This window comes from Marmota flaviventris, chromosome 11 (assembly GCF_047511675.1).
Source record: "Marmota flaviventris isolate mMarFla1 chromosome 11, mMarFla1.hap1, whole genome shotgun sequence".
Classification (NCBI taxonomy): Eukaryota; Metazoa; Chordata; class Mammalia; order Rodentia; family Sciuridae; genus Marmota; species Marmota flaviventris.
In genome coordinates, this window is record NC_092508.1 from 85546576 (window position 1) to 85571387 (window position 24812).

The 24812-nt window shown below is 34.4% G+C and overlaps 1 protein-coding gene across 13 annotated transcripts in view; it reads left to right on the forward strand.

The window, feature by feature from the left end:
- Positions 1-24812, forward strand: part of Gtdc1 (glycosyltransferase like domain containing 1) — a 374674-nt gene that overhangs the window by 174116 nt on the left and 175746 nt on the right. For all 13 annotated transcript variants that reach the window (XM_071619200.1, XM_071619206.1, XM_071619212.1 and 10 more), the window contains 2 exons: positions 2928-3095; positions 6946-7119. In XM_071619200.1, coding sequence (XP_071475301.1) covers positions 2928-3095; positions 6946-7119 — 342 coding nt within the window. The remainder of the gene's footprint in view (positions 1-2927; positions 3096-6945; positions 7120-24812) is intronic.

Here is a 24812-nt window from a genome sequence, read left to right on the forward strand (position 1 = left end):
ATTTCTCTTCTGTAGTGCATTCCCTTATTTGGGAGGTTTTCTTTGGAAGGTTTCGTTCTTTTTATGCATCAGCATGGAGAGTGGGCATATAGAAAAAGTGGAGTGAAGGACTTGCGTTGGCTCAACATTTGCTACTGATAGTCCACTCTGAAGAAAATCTTGACCTACGAATTGATGACTGGATATGTCAAGAAACTTATGATGCGCTTATTTTTTTATGGAATGTAGAATTTTTTTTTCTTCTACTTAAGTACTGTTCAGTTCACATTCCCACCAAGTCCAGAGTTTTCTAAAGGTCTAACTCACCAAAAATTTGCAATAGGACAATGGATTGCATATACGGAATTTCATTCAGATCGGTCAATTGCTAAAATACATTTGGCATTTCTCTTTGTAGTTGTATACACATGAATATTTATTAGCAGTAGTAGCATTTTTACTAAGTATTTTAAGAGCTAGTTGCAGACATCATGACACTTCACATGTAAATAATTTGACATGAATATTCTAAGATGACTGCAATAAAAGTATTATATTTAAGAAACTCGAGATTGATAAAAATCTTACTTTCAGCCTATATTCACATTTTCCTTGTTGCTCTGATAATGGCTTTAACTTCTGTTTTTATCCTATTCCAGTATTCCGCTCAATGATCAAACACTGGAATGTGTTTTGGAGACTCTTTATTTTCCTTTAAGTTAGATTTTTTTCTTTTATGACATTGATATTTTTGGTTATCCAGCTCAATTATTCTTTAAGCTATTTGAACATTTCCTCATTGCCAAATTCAGATCAGGCATTTGCAGCAGAAATATTACATTGATGATTTTTATCTATCTCAGTACATCATATTTGGGAATACATGATTCCACTTTATCCAATTATTGATCATATTGTTTGATTATTTGGTTAAGTTGGTATCTACCCGATTTCTTCATTATAAGAGGTACCTTTTTTTTTTCCTTTGTAATTAATGTCAGATAGGGGCTGTATTTAATTCATTTTTCTGCTTTGAGTGTGAAAAACATTGAGCTTGCTCAGGACTTAATGATTAAAAATGGGAATCATTGCTTACAGTGGTGTAGGTAGTGAGGAGGGGCAGGGAGAATAGGAGTAAAGGAAGATGACTCAATAACTAGACCCACAAGATGCCATGCATTCCCCTTTAAGGAAAGTATTGTTTGATTGAAATTAGGGTTTTGTGGTTTTCCTCACTAAGGATCAGAGTTGTAAATAATTAAATATCTTCATATTTCAGAATTTTCAGTGTAAGTTTTAGAAAGGCTTATACTTTGATGGTGGTGATGGGGATATCTTTGAACAAAATAGGGCATTTTGTGACCATGATTTTACTTCTTGCTTTAGTTGTATATAGATGAACAGTTTAAAAACTAAATGCACCTCCTTGGTAATAACTTTATTTTTGTTTAACTTTAAAGAAATAAACCCTAACATTATTGGAGCAATGTGGTTTAAAGAGGGATTGTTAGCTTTTGGTCTTATGTGCTTCTTGTGTGCCATGAAGAAGGCACTTGAATTCCTATTTATGATACATGCACTCATTATGTCATCATTCTTCTTGTGTGAAAGGCTAGTGCTGCAGATCATATAAACACCTGAAGTTAGCCATTTGGCTTGTCAGCAAGGGAGGATTTATAGTAGTTGTAATCATGGTAATAACAAGGATGATATTTTGTATTTATTAAGTACAGAAAAAAGCATTTGCAATGTAAGTGGTCCACAACCAATTCAGAGCAGTGTGTAATAAAAAGCACTTCAGGCTTAGAAGACCAGCAGTCTCTGCTTTGCCACTTCCTATCAGGGTGATCCTAGGGGGGGGGGGAAAAAAAACCCTTAACCTTCCTGACCATAACTTTTTTGGAATGGGAATTCAAGCTCTACGGGTCAAATATGTTATATTATATTCTAAAGGTGGCATTCTGTTAAAATTGTGCCATCTGAATGTTCTCAGCTGCTCAGGGATGGTTTTCTTTTCCTTTTTTGTGTCCATTTGTGGTAGGCATTGCATTAGGGAAGCATTCCTAGCTTGTCCCAGATGATTAGTACTCCTTTCTGTTTGTTCCTCTGATACTTTGTGTATGTCAGTATTCATCCTGCTAAGCTGTCCCCCCCCCATCTTTTCTGTTCTTCCTGTTTTGACCATGTCACCTACTAGACATTTAAGTAAATGCTTGTGAAATGAGAGAATGAATACATACTTGTTTTTATTTAAAAACATGCATAGATGTATGCTTTCAGTTTCATTTTATCCAAAGACAAAGAATCAACCTTCCTTCACCTCTTATCTGTGCTTTATATAAGGGATTTTTAGATTGTATATCTGGTGCCATTAGCAGTCTAGTAATGGAGAAGGAAAAAAAAATAAATATAAGAATTATGGGATACTCTAAAAGGATGGCAAGAAAAAATGCCAAGAGAAAAAGACCATACTAGATAAGTCTACTGCATAAATCAAAAGGGTTTATGTCAAAACATGAACATGTGCCATTCCTACTTATATATTGAATTTCAGTAGTTGGTTGCATAAAGAAGTAAAGTGTAATGAAACTGGCAAGCAAAGTATTCCCCAGTCAGCCTTATCTTTGTTCCATTTGTCCTTCAGATAGAGCTTTTCTTGCCTTTTTCAATAAAATCCATCCAGGTTTTTTTTTTCTTCTTTTTTTTGCATCTCTCAGTAACTGAGCTGAGTAGACCAATGAGATTCAGGGCTTTTATAGTTCTTAGCAGCTGCTTTTTAAGAGATCAAACTTAGAATGCTGCTACATGGTATTAGGGCTCAACTATTGATGTGTCCCTAGAGGGGATATGTTTTGCTTGGGATGGGAAGTGGAAAGAGGAGAAAAGGGCAAAAGATGACCTCTTCAAGCATGCTTGGGACAGTAAACCCTAATTTCTTTGTTTCCTAGGATCCTCTTTGCAAGCTCAGTACTTAACCTGACGGAACTGACTGCCCTTCGGCCTGACCTTGGGAAATTGAAAAAGATTCTGTACTTCCATGAGAACCAATTGGTATATCCTGTCAAGAAATGTCAAGAGAGGGATTTTCAATATGGTTACAACCAAATTATTTCATGGTGGGTATAGGTTGCATCATATTTACCCCTTTGCCATATTTTTCTTTATAGATGGTTAGCTTTTAAATATGGAGACCTACTGTATACTTATAAACACCTTTAGGGAGGTGTAAATGTTTAAATATTACTTTAATGGTACCAACTGCTTGTACTTCTCTAGTATATATAAGATCACAGCTACTCCTTTTATAAAATACATAAATGTAATGATCTAATTATATGTTGAATTAATTATCTAACTGTATTTTTCACAACATTTAAAATAGAATCAAAAGATTGACAGAGACCTTTACCACTTGATCCCATGATTTATTGTTTAAAACATACTTTTAGAAAGGTCAGTTTGTGAACTCACATTTACCCACTAATTTCACTATATTCAACAACAATCAAAAAGGAATTTACAGAGAAATAAAAAAATTAAAATGTAATAGATTGAGAAATGTTGCCTTCCCTATATTTTTGGTTGTTTTAAGGCAGAAAACTATGGAAAATGAATCTTTCTCTGTGTGTGTTTTCCCCCGCATTGAGTCTTCTGAAATGACACAGTCTTAAAATACCATGACATTTCAAAGGTGAGGGTCGTTTTCTATTGTTACTTCAACAAAGTATATCTGCTGATGGTTAGTTAATGAAATAAGTTAATAACAACTCCAGAAAATGGGACTGCTGTTGTATCTTATTCAAGCAACCACATGCATCAAATGGACTTGGTGGCAGGAATTGGATACATTTTGCTCACCTTTTTTTTTTTTTTTAACAATTATTAGCATTTGGGATTGATGATGTGTTTCAGCAGACCTTCAACTCTTGCAAGTCTGTTTCATTGTGTAGTTGACATAGAAAACAACTATATGGTAATAATTCTGTGTTTTGAGCATTTTGTAAATGTTTTCCTGCAATCATTTTTACAGGCTGCTTCAATTGTGAAGTAGCAGTGCTATCAAAATAGAGTAGAACTGCTTCACGTCAAATGTCTCATAAAAAAGCAACTGTTTTAAAATTTCATAATAAAATTAAAATACTTTATTTTATATTGAAACAAAGGAAAATATGTTTGAAAAATGAAAATAAAATCATTTTGTGCTTTATCAATATGGAAAACATTTGTAATATTCCTATGATTTCTTGAATTAGCATCATTCTTTTCTTCAGATAGTGTGTGTTTATTACCCCTGAGAAAACACTGGGGAAAAAAAAATTAAGTCTATTTTTCCTTTTATGGGTGGCTTTAAAGTTAATGGAAGTTATACCCATTCATATCAGGAAGCAAATGCACCAAAAATAATATTTCTGTAAAGAGTTTTGTGTCTTTCACTTAGCACAGACTAGATTTTTAAGAATGTAAGTGGTTGGGTTTTAGCTATCTGCCCTTTGAGAACAGATATCTAAAACAAATTTTACCTCACTCCCCTCCCTTCCTTTATAAGAAATTGGTTTTACTCACAGGGAATGAGTCTGTAAAAGCTTGCACACATTTTTTCAGCATTTCTCTTCTTAAGAGGGTAAACTGATAGACAAGCTTGGTAAGAAAGAAGTGAACTTCATCATCATTTGGCTTCTTAATGGGAAAAAAATGGCTCACAGTTGTCCAGAGGAAAAATAAGAGTGTCAAAGAACAGTCTTGTTCTGATTCTCTTCAAAAAGTATGACTCCTGCTTTCTCAAATGTTTCTTTAGTTTTCTTGCTGACTTCTGCTTTTGTTGGCACTGTCAGATTTCTTCCTTGACTGTGTGGCAGTTAAGGATTTTAAAGATGACTGACATAAGCACTCACCTTAAACAGAGGTTTCACTAACCCTCTGACTTATGAACACATGTCGTAACTGTATATTATGACCTGTGGGTCGCTATTACAATATGTGACATATGGTGAAAACAGGCTAGCTGTAAAACATCCTTCAACTTTTGGGATATTATTATATTGGTTTCCTTATTGCTTAGTGTCATGTCAGCACTTCTATGCTTTCCTTTGTTTTATCCATGTTGCAGACATTACTGTTCCCCCAGATTTGCACCAGGTAAGAACTTTAAAACAAACAAAAACCAAAAAACTTGTATGCAAAAGGAATTTTGGAGGAAAGTTGTAGCAAATTATATTCCATGCATGTATGATTTTTGTAAAGATAAGATTTTGCTCATTGATTTTTTTCATTCTACTGTGTATTAATAATAGTAAATCTGGCTGTCCCAGGAAGTATGGTATAAATGAAATTGAGGAGTTGGTAAGGCATTCCTATCCTATCTATAAGCGCTACTTATTTTATTGTGTTTTACAGTCCTATGGACTTTAATGCTTTCAGTGTTATTGATCTGTCATTTTCAGGGTGAAATAAAATTGCTGTATCTGTTTATCTGTATCCTTTTTTGGAAGTGTTTGTATACATTTCATTGAAATCCAGTGACACTGAATCATTGGTTAAATGATAAGAAGTCATTTTCAAAAATCCAAACAGTGATTTATTAAATCAATTTGATTCATAAAAAGATCATACTACACATTCAGGTTCTATCCAGCTCATCCATGATTCTCAATTGTGTTCACTTGTGTCCAAGAAAATATTACAAGCAATCTGAAAACTGCTGACATGTTTATATCACATAAAGTTTGCTTTCATGTTTTCCTCTTCAGTTTTTTTAGCTTTTCCTTTTTAATATTTTTTATTAGTACATTATAGTTATACATAATAATGGGGTTTATTCTTTTTAAAAAATCGTACATGCATGGAATCTAATTTGCTACATTTCAGTCCCAAGTACTTCCTCTTTCCTTCTCCTCCTACCTCCCCCTCACATTTTCTTATAAAAATATTTTTATGTTATTTTTGTAAAATATTGAGGAGCACAGTGTTATTTGTCAAAAGCAATAATCAGTAGTATATTTGTTTTGTTTAATTCTAAATGTTGTGGTATTGTGTTCATTGTATATATAATGAGTAGGACAAATGATATGGATTTCTAGATCCATTTCTCCTAATTTGTCTACTTCTCTGATGACCCCAAATATAATATAGAGAAATAAGTTGATTTGTAGAGATACTATTGCTCTTCCCATGTAATTTCAGAACTTTAAAAAACGTAACAGTTTTTCTTTTTTTTTTTTTTTTTTTTTGCTATTGAGGATTGAACTCAGGGGCACTCAAACCACTGAGTCCATCCCCAGCCCTGTTTTGTACTTTCTTTAAAGATAGGGTCTTACTGAGTTGCTTAGTGCCTCGCTTTGGCTGGAGGCTGGCTTTGAACTCATGGTACTCCTGCTACAGCCTCCAGAGCCACTGGGATTACAGGCATGTGCCAGAAAAACATAACACAGCTTATTGAAGCAAAATCTAAAGTAGAGAATACACTTACAGACTTTGACCAAAATGTTTTGAAAATACCACGGCCTAGCTTGAATGAAGGTGGCAAGAAGTCCAGCAAACATTCCCTCCTTAATATTACAGTATAAAACAAAGTATATCACTGACAGAGAAACTCAATCTTGGCAGATGGGCTACAATTAAAATTTTTTTTTCTAAATTAAATATTGTTGGTAATGTGGAAAGTTCCTGGCATTATGGGGAAGCATGTTTTGGTTTGAAGTCCCATGTGATCCCACTGAATCATTAAATTTGCCTGTTGTCTTTCCTCCCTGTTGCCACCAATCCAACTTCCCATGATACAACACTAATGAAACTCACTTATCTATTAATAGAGACATTTTGAGAGATACTGATGGGAAGTGAAGTGCTCTTTGGAATCCTGAAGTACAATGTAAACTATAATTAATACACAGAGGTTTTAGGCTTATAAAAATTTCTCTGAATGAATCTGAGTTTATCATTTGCATTTATTTATTTTTTCCTTTAAAGCTTGGTGGCTGATGTGGTGGTATTCAACTCAGTTTTTAATATGGAGTCATTTCTCACTTCCATTGGAAAATTTATGAAACTGATTCCTGATCACAGACCCAAGGATCTGGAAAGCATCATCAGACCCAAGTGCCAAGTTATTTACTTTCCCATCAGATTTCCTGATGTGAGCAGGTCAGTGTGTTTGACTCTGTTCTCAATATTGTATCATAAATTACTTCTCAAATGTATAGAAATCAGTGGTTTTTCTCCTGCCAATTTAAACATATTGGCATAAGCATGGTTAATAGAGAGATGAGTTCTTTCTCACCGTACTGTACTTTATTAAGATTTTCAATACGTGTATGTCCATTGGATCACTGGGTGGTTAGTTCAGACGTTGAATTCTTCCTTTTTTTACTGTTATTTATTTCCCAAAGTAGGTTGCTTTGGCTTTTAAAACTTACTGTCAATTTTCTTTGTTATTTATTAAAAAAGTCATTGTCAAGCATATTTGTCAACTTTTACATCCAGCCTTAGAGCCACTGGTTTAAATGCATAATAATAACTCTTTAAAAAAGTAATGTTAAAACCTCATTTTCTGGATGACTTTTCAGTTTCACTGCTATTTTCCTCTAATCTTTTTCTTTCTTCATTTTTATTATTTATATTATCTTTATAATGAGTTAAGCCTTCCATATTGGGTTGCCAATATACTTAATTGCCATTTCTCTTTCTCATTTGCTAAGGACATTTTTTATTACCCTTGTTACTGGGCCCACCCTGAATTAGCAATGGATGATGTGGCTCTAAGGGAACATTCTGGAATCCCTTTTCACTTTCGATTAAAACTTAGCAAAACTATTTTTACTACTAGCAGGAATATTTGTCCTATGTGAATACAGAGTTTTTTTTTTTCTTCAGTGGGACTCACACTAGCTGGGTATGCTGCTGTTTTGTAACTGCATCCTTAGAAGAAGTTTGGGGACAGCTGTTTCTACCCCATCTTTGCAATGAAGGCCAGAGATGATTTAATGTCCTTAGGTGCTGTGCAGAGGGTCAGCATTAGTCTCTGTGTTCTAGATTTACTGAGTTCACCCAGATTTTGCTGTAGGGTCAGTAGTCCTCATCTGCACCCCTAATGATGATTTATGTGAGTGTCTTACTAGTTAGTATTTCATCTACAAAAAAATCTCCCCATACCAAATCAAGTTAATGAGTCATAAAATTCAAGTTAGACCACCTTGCCCAATCCTTACTTTGTGCATAGTAGAAAACAGAAGTCCAGAGAAGTAGAGACTGTCTTGCAATCACCCTGTCATTGTCACAGACTGGATTAAGTTTAGCTTCCATAACTTTTGATTCTAATTTCTGTTAAAACTTCCTGTCATTATAGGTCATTTATTAATAACATTTCATGATTTATTTGCCTTTTTGAAAACTATAAAGCTAAATGCAACCATAATGACAATCAGTTTTCAGGTGTGTGTGTGTGTGTGTGTGTGTGTGTGTGTGTGTAGGCATGTGAATTTTCATATGTGTGTATGTGTATAGTCATATCTTCATATGTGTGAGGGATTTGTTCCAAGAGCTAAATGCCAAGGATATCAAAATCTGCAGATACTCAAGTTCTTATGTAAAGTGGCATAGTATTTATATTAACATATATACATCTCCCCATATACTTTAAACCATCTCTAAATTCCTTGTGATACTTAATACAATATAAGGGCTGGGCAGATAATGATTATATGACATTAGTCAAACAATTACAGCTAGAAAAATGTCTGTGTATGCTCAGTACAGACATATTGCTTTCTTCCCAAATAATTTGGATCTGCAGTTGGTTGAATCCCTGAATGGGGAACCCATGGATACAGAGGGCCAACTGTATAAGTGTGTGTATATATTTCTGTAGACATAGTTTCTTAGGTGTGATGGGAAAATTTCAATTTTTGAAAACTCTTATTGTTATACTTTACACTTATTATTCACTGGAACACAATTTTGAACCTGAATTTTTAAAATATTGGGTTTGTTTTTAGAAATAAGTTTTTAATTTGTTCAGAGATAGCATTGTACATCTGTAAGTGAGTAGGTAGTTATAGCTCATCTTGTTACTGCTATAGGTTTCCTAGTAAATAATGTGTTTTAAAATTCATTTACATCTGATATGTTTCTATAACATAATATGTTTAATACACCTATGGCAATTGAATAGTTTATTAATTTGAACCATATTACCATAAAGGAATCTAGCTAAATAGAAGAAGGTTAAGAAATATTGTGGCCAAGATAACATTCATAAGCAAGGTCTTAGCCCAGAGTGTTATTTGAATTATTTTCAAATGGTAATTTGCTTTATACAACCCAAACTCATATAGTGTAAGTAAGTGATTATTTGCATGAATGACAATCATTCTAATGCCTGCAGTTTTAAAAGCTTATTATTTTGTTGAGATGTTGAAAAATATTTAGCAATTCCAAAGGCAAAATAACCAAGGTGATTAAAAAAAAAAAAAAGACTTCTGAATGCTTCTCTCTCTCTCTCTCTGTATGGTCACGGTAAAATGGATTTAAATAAAAATAAAGCAGGGGGGTTAGTGGTAGAGCTCTCACCTAGCACAAGTGGGGTTCTGGGTTTGATTCTCAGCACCACATAAAAATAACATAAAGGTATTGTGTCCAACTACAATTAAAAAATAAAGCATAAGATGGAGTTAGATTATTAATATAACATCCTATATGTAATATAATAAATATTAATCAAAGAAGAGGAAAGAGCTACTTTCCCAGCAAAAATAGTGAGGATTGAATCAGTTGATGTGTGTTGAAACTCAGAGCATGTCAGTCACTGAGGCACTCAGTATTATTGGGCTTGTGATACCTTCTGTTATCTATTGCTCTACTAACCCATCTCCTGCCTTACTTCTAAAGTCTAGAAAAATGATAACAAGAGAGATTATTCTCTCAACAGCATTCCATTATCCATATTAAACATTTGGGGATTGGAAAGCTGTTAAATACTGTTGTCACATGTACATCTATTTCAGTCTTAACTCCCACTTTCTAACTCTGTGATTTTTGCCAGACTCAGAGTAACCCAGAACCTAGGTTCTTTAATAGTCATAATTACGTTTACCTTGTCACTTCATAGGGATGCTTTAGAGAATAAATGAAATGATGTTTGCCAAATGTCTAGGATAGTGCCTGGTATGAAACAGACCCCCAGTAAAAGATTATTTTGTTTTATTAACTTCCTTACCCCCACTAATGTGTAATTTGGCACATCTGTTGTCTTCTGCATTTAGTGAGTTATTCCCATTCAACCTCCAGACTTCTGTAATGCACACAAGAAAATAGAGTACTACTCTGCCAAAAGGTCAGTCTAATACAAATAGAAAGGTTGGTTTATTTGTTTTCTTGTCACCTCAACTGAAATATTCTTTGACCTTACAAGAATGTACCATCCATCGATTAAGTGAACTTTTTACTTTCATTTTGTTCTTATTTCTTCCTTATTTATCCAGCTTAACTTCCAAATTCCTTTATCATATTTATTGTCTTGCATATGATCTCAAATCTTTTACATCATTGCTTCACTTCTCTCCCCAGGTCTGATTAAATCCATTTCTTCACTTACTTTCTACCTGCACTCATCGAACTAAAGATGACTGGAAACACACAAACAAACATAAAAACATCTATTTGTACTTTTTAATGTGCTCTGAATTTGTACTCCTAATTCCACACAGATCCTTTGGGCTACCTGCACTCATACCACACTTCCACATGTTTAGGTGGTAAATCATTCCTTCTTCTTTTTTTTTCTTTCCTTTCCTTTCTCTCTCCTTTTCTTTTAGAAATCCCCAAGTCTTCTCTGTTCATTCTCAGTTGATGTTTGAGACAATAGAAGCAGTCAGAAAGAAACTTCTGTATAGTGACACAGGTCTGCCCAGTTGTGTACTTCTGGGTGCAGATTCTCCCTCTTCACACCTGTTGCTATGGATGAATTGCCCTTGGTTCAAGCTAAGGACGCATCTCCACTTCTTTGAGAGAACCCATCTTTCGCACGTACTCATGGCCTATTGTTTCATGAATTTTTCGTTCTATGTTCTTCATTAATAATTTTCTCTTTTTTGAATCATTACTGTTTTCTTTTTCCTGGTTTGTTCCTATTAGTATACAAAAAACTCTACTATTTCTCATATCTTAAAAAAAAATCTCTCTTTAAGGAAAAAAAGAAAAAAAAAAGAAGCATCTCTCGTGATTCCATTTCTCCCTTTTGCTAATGCTTCATTTCTCTACTTCTTTTGGTAGCAAAACTCACCAAAATTGTTGTTGTTTATACTTATTGCTTCCAATTTCATTTACACTCTATTCTGTCAGAGCTGTTAACACTGACTTTTTGTCAGGGTCATCAATGAGCTCCATACCTGTAAATCCTTTGGTCAATCCTTAGTACCCATCCTTCTTAATTTACCAGCAGCATCTGACACACTATGGCACATTCTTTAGGTGGCTTCACATGGGCAGCTCCTTCTCAGGCTCCTTGGCTAATTACTCCTCATCATCCTTACTTTTTAACATGGGCTGCCTTTGGCACTCACTCTGTCTGCTTAAGGAGTTGTTGGAGGAAAAGCCCAAGATTGAAATGAGAAGAAAAGATTCATAAAGTCAACAATGAGATGATTATTCTGTGCAACAAAAGGAAGACAGTGTAAAGAGATGATTAGAAGTAAATTCAGAGCATTGAGATTAAGTGAGGTGATGTTTGAAAGTGTCCTTGAATTCAACAATTTAAGAGTCAGTGGTACCCTCCACCACCTGAGTTCTTTTAACTCACAAAAACATTACATGTATATTTCTCCTTTTTTTAACCTGGTAGCCAGAGAAATATAGGTCTAGTTGTGATATCTATTTATCTCTGTGTGTCTGTCTGTCTCTCACACAAAAACATATACACACATGGACATACATACAAATAGTTCCTCATTTTATGAATGAAGGGACCAGTGTGGCCCAGAGAAGCTATATGTCTCCTTACAATCACACAGCTAAATACAGGCAACGCAGGAACTAGAACTCATATCTCAAAATCTCCATCCATTGCTCAGCCCACCACTGATTGTTAATGCAATTTTCAGAGGTCTTGATTATCTGATGTTTTAGCTGACAGCAGATTAGCAGCACCAAATTGGGGGTGTGATAAAGGCAGGCACACTGACAGCAGTAAAAAGTGACAGCTGAGTGACAGCTTGACAACAAGGGAGGAGAGAGATAAACTATTTAAAAAAATATATGGGAAGTGAAAAAACATAGCAGCCTGTAGCCATTCTATGTCAGGGTAACCAACTCTGCACATCAAATAACCCCTGCAGACATTTCTCCATGATTGTACAGCTTGTACCTCAAAAGGATGACTATGATTTATTAAGAGAGATTAAATAGTAACCAGTAAGTTTCATTTTAAGAATGTAAGGAAATGTGTAATCCACTTTGGGCAGCAATTATGAATGACAGCAAGTGGAAGTAAATATTATCCCTTACCCCTAAGATCTGCATGAGGTATTTTCATCCAAACAATCAACATCTTAAGGTCTTTTTGTGCAGTTGTAATATCCTTAAGCTTTAGGTGACCAGAGGATATTTCAATATGCTCTTTTAAGATCTCCTCGATTAGAGTTTTACCACTAACTGTATCTCCCTTTTCTGTTGGGTTGCGGAAAGAAACTCCTTTTGTAGTAAAGGCTTCTGGGATTGCCAGGTGATTGATGGTCAACAAAGAGTGTTTTTTTTTTCAGTATTATTATTAGAAGATAAATATCTTATCAAACTCATTCAGATGATATAGTTTACTGGAATATATTACAAAAGACTATTCCTATATTAAAGGATATACATTTGTTTGAAAATTTAGACAGTTTTACTGTGTGTTTCAAGGCCAATTTCAAATGGAAATTCTTGTTCATAAGTGTGTGATATAGAGATAAAAGGAAGAAATCCTGCAGCCTGCTGAGGTGGATGTTACTGAAAGTCAGTATTTCTTTACTCCATTTCATGACTGCTAGGAAAACACTAGCAGTCATAAGAAAATTTCAAATGTCTGGAGTTTTGTGCGAGTCTCAGTTGTACAAAATTGGAATACCTGAAGAATTTTCAGGTTGCTTTCTGACAATCATCTTTAGAAGATAGAGCTAATCATAAAACCTATCCTTATTGAATATTACTTTAAGCCCTATGTTGTGCTTGGCATTTGATACACATTTTAACATTTTACTTTTTCTACAACTCTAAAAGTTATTTCCAATTAATAGTTGAAGAAACTGAGATATAGAGAATCTAAGTAACTTTTGACCATACTCACATGTATGCAATATAGTAAAGGTAGAACTAGAAATCAAAAAATGTTTAAGCTATTTTAAAATTGAAAATCATAACTGTCTCGCTGTACTGCTCCTTGTATAAAGAGAGTCCTGGTCCCTAGTATTTGACTTTTGACTAGTGAAGAAGAAATAGACAAAAGAATTGACAGAAAGTTTGGATGAAAGTGAGCATGTTGTGGTAACGTTATGAAGGAAAGGACTCAGGCTTTAGAAAGCAGACTTTTAAAATGTTGAGAAGATGCTTCAAGAGGTATAAGAAATTTTGAGAAAGAATTCTGATAGTATAATTGAAAATGGGCCTAAAGAAGGAAAATAGAAGGAAAACTTTAAATAATCAGCTATGGGCTGAGATTGCAATTTCATGTGTGTAAGAAAACCATTTTGTTTTTGGTTTCTAGTTACCTCTCATTTATCCAAACTCTCTTGCCTTAGGTTTTATCATGAAATCTTAGAGCATTACAAGGCAGAGCCTGACCTTTCCCATTAGATGTTAAGGGTGGAGTAGTTTGCATCCACACAGCATCAGCCTTTTTCCATCTGTACCTCCTACAGGGTTTGTTAGTAAGGGAGCATCCATGATTTTTGTGAAACTAGATTATCTTCACTCCCAACAAATTGGATTATATAAGAATGTATTGTAGAAGTGCAGCAAATTAAAAAGTAGATCACTTATCCTTGAAATAGATCAGTGTTTTCCCAATGAATTCCATCAGGGACCATGCAAAGGGTGTGTCCAAATGGATACCATGTTCTTCAAATAATATTCAATTGGATTAAAGAGACATATATATGTTCATGCTGTCAAGATTGGTATTCATATATATTTATCAGTCACCTACCTTCTTTATTCCATTATATTATGGATAAAAAGTTCACATTTCTTCATATGGTTATACATAATTATTGTAAAAAAGTCAACTATGTGTTTTCTGTGGAGACCTTTAAAAATCAGTCACATACTTATTTTTTTAACGAAGGGATGAGTGGAAACCGTATTCTTAGGAGTTTAAGTTTGGACTGGAAGCAAATTGAAGCAAATGTACTTACTATAGATCAAGTAATATATACTTTATCTGAGTTTTAGGTCCAATTTAGTCACCACAGTAACAACCTTGCTGTGATCATTAGGATAGAATTGTATCTATTTCAGTTATTATTTCCTTGTTGAATCCTATTTTCCACCATATGGGACTGTCAGAATTACACAGAAAAAAAAAAGAGTAGTTTTACCTCGGAGATTCCTTAATTCATAGTAGATTTTACATCCCTGGTATGGAAATTCTATAAAGAACATCTCCACTTTCCTACTTTCTACATTTTTTAACAGCCAAAGAGAGAGGGAAAAAATGTTGGTCACTGGGGTAATCTCATTTATTGAGTCCTTAGGAATTTCTCTGAGTGATTCTCTCTTCCATTTCCATGTAGCTTAAACAGTGAAGACAAAACAGAGGTTTGTGGACTTTTCCTAACTAATTTAGAAACAAAAATGGGGAATTTTAAAAACAGTGTGAAAACTTTAAATGAAAACTCTCAGGCTCTGCAAACAAAGGCGAGGAGCCTAAGGGCTTTTTGAAGAATTCTTATTAAAGAAAACACTATTTTACATTGCAAAGCAGATGTGTCAGAACACAACAGCAGATCTGTAATTTGAGAATTTGTGGATTGATAGGACAGAAGGCAGCCCCCATGCCTCCCCACCAAAAACTTTTTTTTTTCTGCCATCAAGTGTTCTGCATTTTGGGGAGGGGGGTTGCCAGAAAACACCTTAATCTTCTTACCACATGTGGTCATATTTCTCAGATATTTTGAGAAAGTATTCATGTTAGACATTTACTAATACATATTTGTAAAACTATAAATTGTAAAACTACTTTATGAAATAATGTAGTAGGTACTGAGTTGAATATCAATGTAGTAGAAGAAAAGTTTTGTTTTTATAAATTTAAACATATGCATATTTGTGAACAATTATTTTGGCTCTTCAAAATGAATGCAAAAATGTGTTTCCTTTGTATGTCATTTAATTTTTTTTAATAGAATCACATTATAGAAAAAAATCCTTTTGTTAAATCATTCCAATGTTGAATACCATTCACCATCATGGAATCTCCTTTATAACCAATAAAAATATTTCATGCTGCATTGGATCCCAACTATCTTCCTTTTACTATTCTTGTTGAAAGAAGAGATAGTTTGCTTTTCAGTACACGTGTACACACACATACCCATGAAGTTACACAGAACAAACTCTTGTTTGCTCCAAATGTATTTTTAATGATATTATCATCCATGTGAATGGCTAATTCCAACACTTAGGTTTCTGCTTTCTTTGACTTAGGAATGACCCCACTCAGAAATGCTTTCTGAGTTCAACAGCAACAACAAAAACTGTGCATTGCATTATAGGATAATTTTTCCTGTTTTCAAGTAGAGAGAAAAGATTTTACATCAGAATCTTGATGTCCATTTTTTTCCTTAGGTTCTTGCAGACCTGTCCTAAGAAATCTGGGAGGTAAGGTGCAAAGGCCCTTATAGAAGACAGTGCAATGAAATAACTGCAAATCAGAGAATATACCAAGCTAGGGGCCTCAGTTCAAAAGAAGTAAGGAAGAAGGGCTTCTACCAAATGATGAGAACAAATATCATTGGATAAATTCAAGATACAGTTGAGGAGAATTCAGTGAAAGGCCCACTTAGGCTCATTTCCCTTCATCAGGCTCAGAGCACAATGACTGGTCATCATTGTGGAGACATCAAGGCAAGAACAGTTTATGACTTGTATACTCTATTCGTTAAATGAGGGTTATGGACAGTGCATATTAGATCACAATTATGTTATTATGATATTTGAAAGATTAAGCTTTTAATAAAAATGCTCTTATATTCCAAACACTCTATTTTTAGAAATGCTGAATGAAAGGTTAGTCAGCAGTGTGATATAGCAGGATTTCAGTTTGGCTTCTGCCACTTAGTATTGCTGTTCAGCCGAGAGTAAATCACTTAACCTGCCAAGCTTCAGTTTCCCAATTGGGAAACAAAAATTGGAATAGTACCCATCTCTTAGGTTTTAGTATGAGGATTGAGGTGATTATTCTATAATGTTCTCACTGATCACAGCGCCTACAACTTGACAAGTTTTCATTAAGTATTAATGACTTTATTAATCCTCTGATCATCAGCATTTTGGTTATCTATTGACAGGGATTTTTGCAAGCTTACCCAGTTATCATGGCTCTAATCTCAAAAGTGAGGGCAACAAAATTCTGAAAAATCTAGTAATTTTATAAAACAGTCAAAGATATAAAGTTTACCCCTAATTCAAATAAATAAATAAAGGAAGAGGCTGTCTCATATCCTATCGATCCACATGACAGCAGCCAAACAGTTTCATCTGGAGGCATAGGTACTATGTCATAAGGCAGGGAATATCTCATGTACACTGGCTACATCTACCCGTCAACTATAATAGGTACACATTCCATACTAGTGGTTAAGGATGGGTGAACCAATCAGTACAGAAGTAATTTTAGTTGTTTAGCATTCTATTTGAGAGTGCTATGGGATGTTCTAGAAAGTTTTTCATTAAATATTAAGAAATTTGGAATGTGCCATTGAACAGTAAGCTACCAGAATAATCTCTTACCTAAAATGGCTTGTTCCCTAAGAAATTACAGATAAAAGACTTTTTCATATAGAAAATCCTTTAAAAATCTACTTTAAAGTAATTAGGTTCAACAAAACTTACTCAACAGTAATTAATTCTTTGAGGTTTTATATATGCTATTGTTCAGCCAACATCTATTAAAGGCTTGGTGTTTGGTAAATATAGGATATTCTGGTAGAAAATGATAAATGATAGAGGATACTTAACCTTTATGTGGGGGAACTATATAAGAGTAATAGGCATGTTCAAGTGTCTGTAAGTATAAGAGAGGAAAATAAATATGCTGTTTGTGGCATTTGAGCTGAGCATGTAAGATGTACTAAGCTTTGGAAATAACAATAATGGCTGTCACATTATTGTTATTTCCAAATATCAACAATAATATTATTGTTATTTTCATTATTCAAGTGCTTTTTCTGGGCATGCCGTTTATGTACATTACTTCTTGTCTTTATGAAATCCCTGCAGACTGGGTACTACTGTCCTTATTTTGCAAGTGAGACAAGTAAGGTTCAAAAGGTTAATCTTGCCTGAAATCCCACGCTACCCAAACTGTTCGGCTCTAATTTGTGCTTCTGCTTCTTCCTATTAAGGAATGTGGAATGGGTTAGGATGAGTGAGAAGGCATGTTGTGAAGAGAGAGAATAGGTACACATATTTGTGAAGTGAATAATTGTTGTCTCTAGAAGAAATACAATACCTTTGAATAAATTGTGTGAAGACTAGAGATGAGGATAAAAGTTGAGGAATCTGGATTTTGACCTGTATTCATTAGGAAGCCATTATTATATTATAAAATGAGAAATTTGGTGTTAATAAACAGAATGCTGATGGAAAAGGGAAGAGGCAGCAAAGAAACAAGAGAAACACTGTCAGAATAGGTTATCAGAGACTTGAACCAGGAAAGTGGCATTCAGATGAAAGGGAAGAAATTCGCATGAATACACTGACCATAAACTTGGCATGTCAATGAAGCAATTTATTGATTAAAGGAGTATTGGAGTGATTTTTAAAAATATATTTTTAGTTGTAGTTGGACACAATACCTTTGTTGTTGTTGTTTTTATTTTTATTTTTTTATTGTGGTGCTGAGGATGAAACCCAGCTCCTTGCATGTGCTAGGTGAGTGCTCTACCGCTAAGCCACAACCTCAGCCCCTGTTGGGGTGATTTGAAGGACTGATTATGGGGGCTGACACAATATATATGCTATTAGAATTGTTGGTGTAAAGCTGGTGAATTCAGAGTTGTGTAAATTGAATCTGAGGTGTGGAGGCTCATGTAGATGGAGCTGAACAGCAAGGGTCTCTCTTGCCTCAGTGTTATAGTTTAGAACTTGGTGTGGTTTGTTATATTGAACAGCCATTGCAGAAGTTTTTGTTGGAGTTGCTCTTCCCTTTGACTCACTTGATATTACTCAGTTTGTTGCAAATAGAAACAAGATAAGCGTTGCTTTTTATTTGTTACTGTCTCATAAAAATTGAGTATAAAATTTTTAAGGATATCAAATCCTCTGTACTCTTATTCTCCTTTTAATCTTCTCAGAGTTCAATAACTAAATCACTTGCAGTCTCTTTGAATAGGAAATCCTGAGATCCAGTGCTGTGTGATGATAGGGCAGCATGGTATATTGCCTAAGAAAGTTTCTTTGATGTCGAACCAAGCTGTGGTTCAGTACCATGCCTATTGCTAACCACTTGGCTGACATTAAGGAAGTTGCTAGAACTCACCCACCTCTTTTTATCCCCTCATCTGTGAAGCATGGAAGTAATATCAGTCTCATTGGCTTGTTGTGAGAACTAATGAAGTTCTGTATGTAAGGTATTCAGGTAAAACACTTAAGGTATATTGAGCATCAAATAAAAGTTGACTACTTTATGTAATGTGTGTTCTCAGATTATCTTTTGTGCTTTTATTAACCTATGCCATTTCTTTAATATTCTGGAGAGCCAGAATTGTGCCCAAAATTGTAATACTGTGTAATTTCAGTAATTTTAAGAGGATCAGATGATGTCTGCTTTATGTCAACTTCCAGTTTTTGTTTTAAAGAATATTGTGTACTAGTACCCACTTGTCTATACCATGCTGGACTGAGTGTCAAAATGCTACTAGGAAATATTGCTAAGAATATTAAATCCAAGGACCATGTGTGCACTGTTGCTATGTATTTTGTGGGTCTTCTGCCCTTTTGGTCAATTATAAGGTGAATCACAGTTCGTCCTCACATCATATGTGTCATATGTGATACCTACATGTAATTAGTGGGTGTCAAAATAGGAAATGGAGTTTTAGCAACTCTTCTGTATATTTCCATGTGGAAATATCTTCCTCATTTGAAATTCAGTCCCCTGTCCAGTGCTTCCTACTCCTGTCATCTAACTCTGAGTTCATGAATATGGCCTGCAACCCTAAATTCATTTGCACATGGAGAGCTTACTTATCTGCTCAGGACACACATCTCTTTCAAACTCAGTGCAAATCGTCTCTATTAAGCATCTGCTGATGCCCAGAGCAGACCAAGTGATTCTGTGGAGAGAGGGCTGATATATTCAAAACTACATTTCATTTTTATGCTACCAAAACTCATTTTACAATACCAAATCCTTAAGTGCATATTATAATTATTTCCTGCTAATTGAAGAGGGAGTTTCTGTCTCAGGCTATGAGTGTAGACTTGAAAAGACATAAACAAGAAACAATGAGAAACTGTAATATTTAAGATCAGGTGATATATTGTTTTGGAAGTAGAAGACAAGGGAGAGAATGAACTCAAATTCATAAGTTTTAAAAAAATATTTTATTGTAAACTGAAATGGGAATATCAGAAAAAATGTCAACCAGATTCCTTTGTAGAAAAATTATTTTTTTTCTTTTCAAATTAAGCTCTTCTTGTTTTTGTTGTTTGTTTGTTTGTTTGTTTTTCTTACCAAAGAATTGAATCAGAACTCTTCAGAACTGGAAAGATTGGTATCTAAAAATGAATTCTCCTGGTCCACTTCCTTTGTTTTATAGCTGGGGAAACTGCAACAAAGAAGTTTTAACCCAGGGTTATTAGAACATTATAGCAGCAAAATCATTTTTTAGAAGCCAGACTGAAAAATCCATGAGAGCAGTAGAAATGTGGAACCAGGTTTCTTGCTGTATTAGTAATTAACAGTGTAGAATTAGCCAGGATTTACCAAGTACAACAGTCTCCTCAGAAATTTCTTAGAAGTCTCAAATATTTCAGTTGCATCACAATGTGTTGCTCTTTTTCGCTGAAAATATCTAATTTTCTGATCTGCAGCTCATTATAAGGTGAAATGCATATGACTCAGCCAACCTACTTGCTTACATGTATTTTGCTCTTCCAGTAAATGGTGGGCTACTCATAGAAAACTTATTCTAAGACTGAGGAATAGGAGTTTCCAGCATTTTAAACCCAGAACCTCAAAGTAATTTTCTCATCTCCCTTTTCTGGGACTTGATATCACAGATCCTGAGTGAACCAATCAAATTTTTTATGCTTCCTCTTTGCAAATTTTGTATAAATTATTTAGCTTTTATGATTAAAATTTTTCTTAAGCTTTCCCTCCATATATATCTCCAGAGGCTATTTAAAATTTCTATTGCAGGATGACTTTGGCAACATGCCTGTTCTTCTTCCCATGGCTGTCATGTGAACCCTCTTTCCTAGAAATCTTTTGAGTTCTATATGAATAAACTGGCTGACTTCACTAGGGGTAAGTGGAAGTTCTGGTTACTTTATAGCACACCATTGTGTGTGGATGTGTGTGCACAGATGTCTTTGCACCCATGTGTGAGTGAGGGAGGGTTTCATGTAATGCAAGAGGAAGTTTGATGCTGGGGAGAACATAAGCTCAGGAGTCAGATCTGGTTTGTAGTCTGGGCTTAGCCACTTTGTAGATGGTAATTGGTCTAATTAGTTGGATCCTTAGTTGCCCTCACAATAAATCACAGGGGTCAAGTGAAAATTATGTGAGAGAGAGTAAAGTAGGTAAAGTGCTTCACATGATATGTGGTATATGTTCCTTGCAAGTACTCTTTTATCCTTTATCAACTTTAACTGCCACTTGTATACCTGAACTGACCTCTTTGAGTTGCTACCTCAACTTCAGATGCTTTGGGGAATTATTAAAGCATTTAAAGCCATATTTGTTCTTATATGGATAATCTATATGCTGCTATAATGTTTAATTAATGTATTTCTCTGTTTCTTCTTTCATTACTAAATACATTTATTTCAATAACTTTTTGCTATATATGTCCTTAGTTAATCCTTTTAAAGTACTTGAGATATCCAACAAACTTTTCTAGTACTTATGGGTATATTTTCCCTAATCTCTTATTTATTTATTGTGGTACCGGGGACTGAACCCCTGGGTATTCTATCATTGAGCTGCATCCTCAGCCTTTCCCCCCTCCCCCACCTTTATTTTTTGAGACAGGGTCTTGTTAAGTTGGGCAGGCTGGTCTCCAACTTGCCTTAGCCTTGTGAGTCTCTGAGATAATAGGTTTGGCCCACTGCACCCAGCTCCCCTGCTCTGTTTTGTTTTATTTTTTTCTTTCATCTGTCTTCGTTTTGTTTTATATCCTATGACTGTTTTTCATTGTTAGTACTTACAGAACAAGGCTGTTATAATTAATAAAAGTTAGTGAAACTACTTCTCACTTCCTAGACAAAGTATCACTATATGCATCATTCCATGCAACCTTCAAGTACGTGGCTCCAGTTGAAAACCTGTTTCTGCTCATGCTTACAGGTATTTCTTATACATCTTTTGAATGTGCAGGTTGGTTTCAGGTACAGGTCTCCCCACTGGAGATATATAATAAGTAAGCATTAATATATGATGGTGGCTTATTATTTATTTCTTTTAACAGAAAGGGTATGCCTTTAAATGTATGTGTTAGGGAAAAAAGCTAGTATAAGATTTTGTAGTTTGCTTTAGACAAATGTGTAGTACACATAACATACTCCCAAATAACTGTAAATCCAAGAACCTTTAGTTTTTGTTTCTGTTTCAGAGACTCTTCTTATTACTTCAGAAAAGATTGTGTTTGAATTTTGGCCCTTTAGAAATATAATCCTTAGGTAGTAAGACCCTTTTCTAGTTGATGAAGAATCATTCCATGAAACACATCTTTGGATTGTGTACCTGAACTGACCTCTTTGAGTTACTACCTCAACTTCAGATGCTTTGGGGAATTATTAAAGCATTTAAAACCATATTTGTTCTTATATGGATAATCTATACGCTGCTAAAATGTTTAATTAGTGTATTTCTCTATTTGTATTACTCAAATATACTGACACATAGCCCCTCAAAAATAGGATTGGATTTTCTCCCTTAAATAAAGGACATTTTTTTTTCTTAAAAGAGGCCATTCAAACCACAATTATAACCAACTTTGTAAAGCACAGCCTAAAACTAGTGGTTTTCTGTGTTGCTTGCTTATTATAAGCTTTAAAAAAATCTGCATGTTCACATCCCTCTGAGGATGGACCCAGGTATTGGTGTGTTTTTTGTCAAGTTCCTCACATTATTCTAGCCAGGCTTAAGAATCACTGCCTGAAAACATTTCTAAGAAATAGAAATCTATGAAGTCCACCTTCTTCCAATAGCCCCCTCCCCGATGTCTTTTTTAGTATTGCCAGAATTATGTTCCTATCTGCAAATGTCCTCAGCCAATCTATACTCAAAATTATATGCCTCCATGAAAATGGATTGTATAATTCTCCACCCTGAGGAAAAATAAGAAAATGTTAAAATTTGTATTTATCCTTGATCTCTTTCTCCATACGTGTTGGCATTCCTCCATTTCCCATTGACTTAACGTTCAATTTTTCTCTTCACTGTTTTTCTTGGGTGACATTGGGAATTTTTACCATCTGATGAAGGCAGATGTATTTTCAAATAAAAATGTCTTAAGCATTTGTTCTTCCTACTATTCCTTTCTTTGGCAGAATATTCATATAGTTGATAAATAGTTTGCTTTCCTTAAATACCTTTTCATATAATCTTCATAGCATGTTTCATGGGTATTTTAACCTAGTTTTATGATTTTTCATGAAATAAGGTATTTTCTAAATATGTTATGCTGAATTTAACTGAAATAAGCAGTTGTAGTGTATGCCTTTAAAATTATGATGATTTCTTGCATTTTTAGGATAACACTTTTATCCTGAAAGATTCCAAAGCACACTGCAAATGGTTACAAATTATACAGCGAAGCACAACCACCATTGTAGAGTGAAGCATGGCAGCTGTTTAACAGCTCATCACAACACTACACAGCAGGTTAGGGTAGGAAGTGAAGAATAATACTGGATTCACTTGAAAAAATTGCTAGGGGGGGTGAGGTAAGCAGAATGTAATTACCTAAGTTGGAATTTATCCAGGACATAAGGCTAACACCTCCAGTCTTAGAAGAGAAAGCTCTGATTCTTTAATAACCATGTACTTGCTTTCTACATAACTGAAATATAAAGGGTGCTTCTATCTTCTTCAAATCATCAGTGTATGCTCTTAACAATGTTCAACTGGGGCTTAGAAAGAAAAAAATAAAGACTACTTTCTAAAAACTCACATGTTCATACTAACTTAGATATTATAAATAGGTTCCTTTGGGTATGGCATCTTTGGAGCTTATCACAGTTCTAAGTCTATACTTAGGATTAAAAAAAGAATTCCATGATAGATTAGTAATGTCTGCCATGGGTATGGGAAAAGTAGTATTTATACTTAGTCTAGCATGTAGAATTAGCTGCTACTGTTGCTAATTTAGCAAAATATTTTTAGTTATTTTCATACTTTCTGATTAATTTTAATCACTATTCCAAACATACTTAAGTTTTTCTAAGAAAATTACAGAGGAAAAGGTTACTGACCATTCTTTAGTAACCATCATTGATGGGATTAAAGATAAAAAGTTACAATTTTAGGCCAAAAATCTCAATACAAAAATGTTCAGCAAAGGAAGCAATTTAGTTGGGGTTTCATTTGGGAAAATAAATCAAAATCTGTGGAAAGCAAACAGAAATTAAGATCAGGAACACACGATAGCAAAAGCATGTTAGTGAAACAAAAGTGGGTACTAAAAACTGGATTTTTTTTTTTTTGAGTAATGTTGAGAACACAGGGTTTTAGGGTTCCAGGTCTGAAACCAGCACTAGGGATAGCTCCCAGTGATGGTGGCTTCTCCTTTGCTCTTCAGTTCATTGCCTTTCAGCCCTGTCCCTCTAACTGGCACATCCAACTTTCTGGCTTAGCAATCCTATAAAATCAGGAAAATGGATTTTTCATTCTATTAATATTAAATTTTAGGAAAACCTTTATAAGAGTATGATTCATTTTACCTATCTTTTTGATTCATACAATTTTACGTGTTAGATTTTATAAGGCATTTATATATGAGGAGATGATTTTAAGTAATTAATCCATAGTCACATTCCTAATAAATGGTATCACCATAAGTAAAACTTTGGTCTGTCTGGCTTTAAGACGTTTGCTCTAGATAACTACCACAAATTTATAAGAGAATGAGTTCACTTGTTTTGTACTTGTTTCTATAAAGCTGAGGGGCTATAGGGATATTCTGATGTTTTAGAGCACAGTAGACAAGAAAATTTAGAATGTGTCTGGTAACAGGCGAGATAGTGATGTTTGCTCCAGAATCATTAGCGATGGAGATGCTAAACAGTTTTTGTGGTCCTTTTTTTTTTTTTTAAAGTTTTTTTCCCCCATTTTGATGGAAGTTATTTGAACAGATGTGTGTGTGTGTGTGTGTGTGTGTGTGTGTGTGTGTGTTTGTGTAAGACAGGATTCATGCATTCTT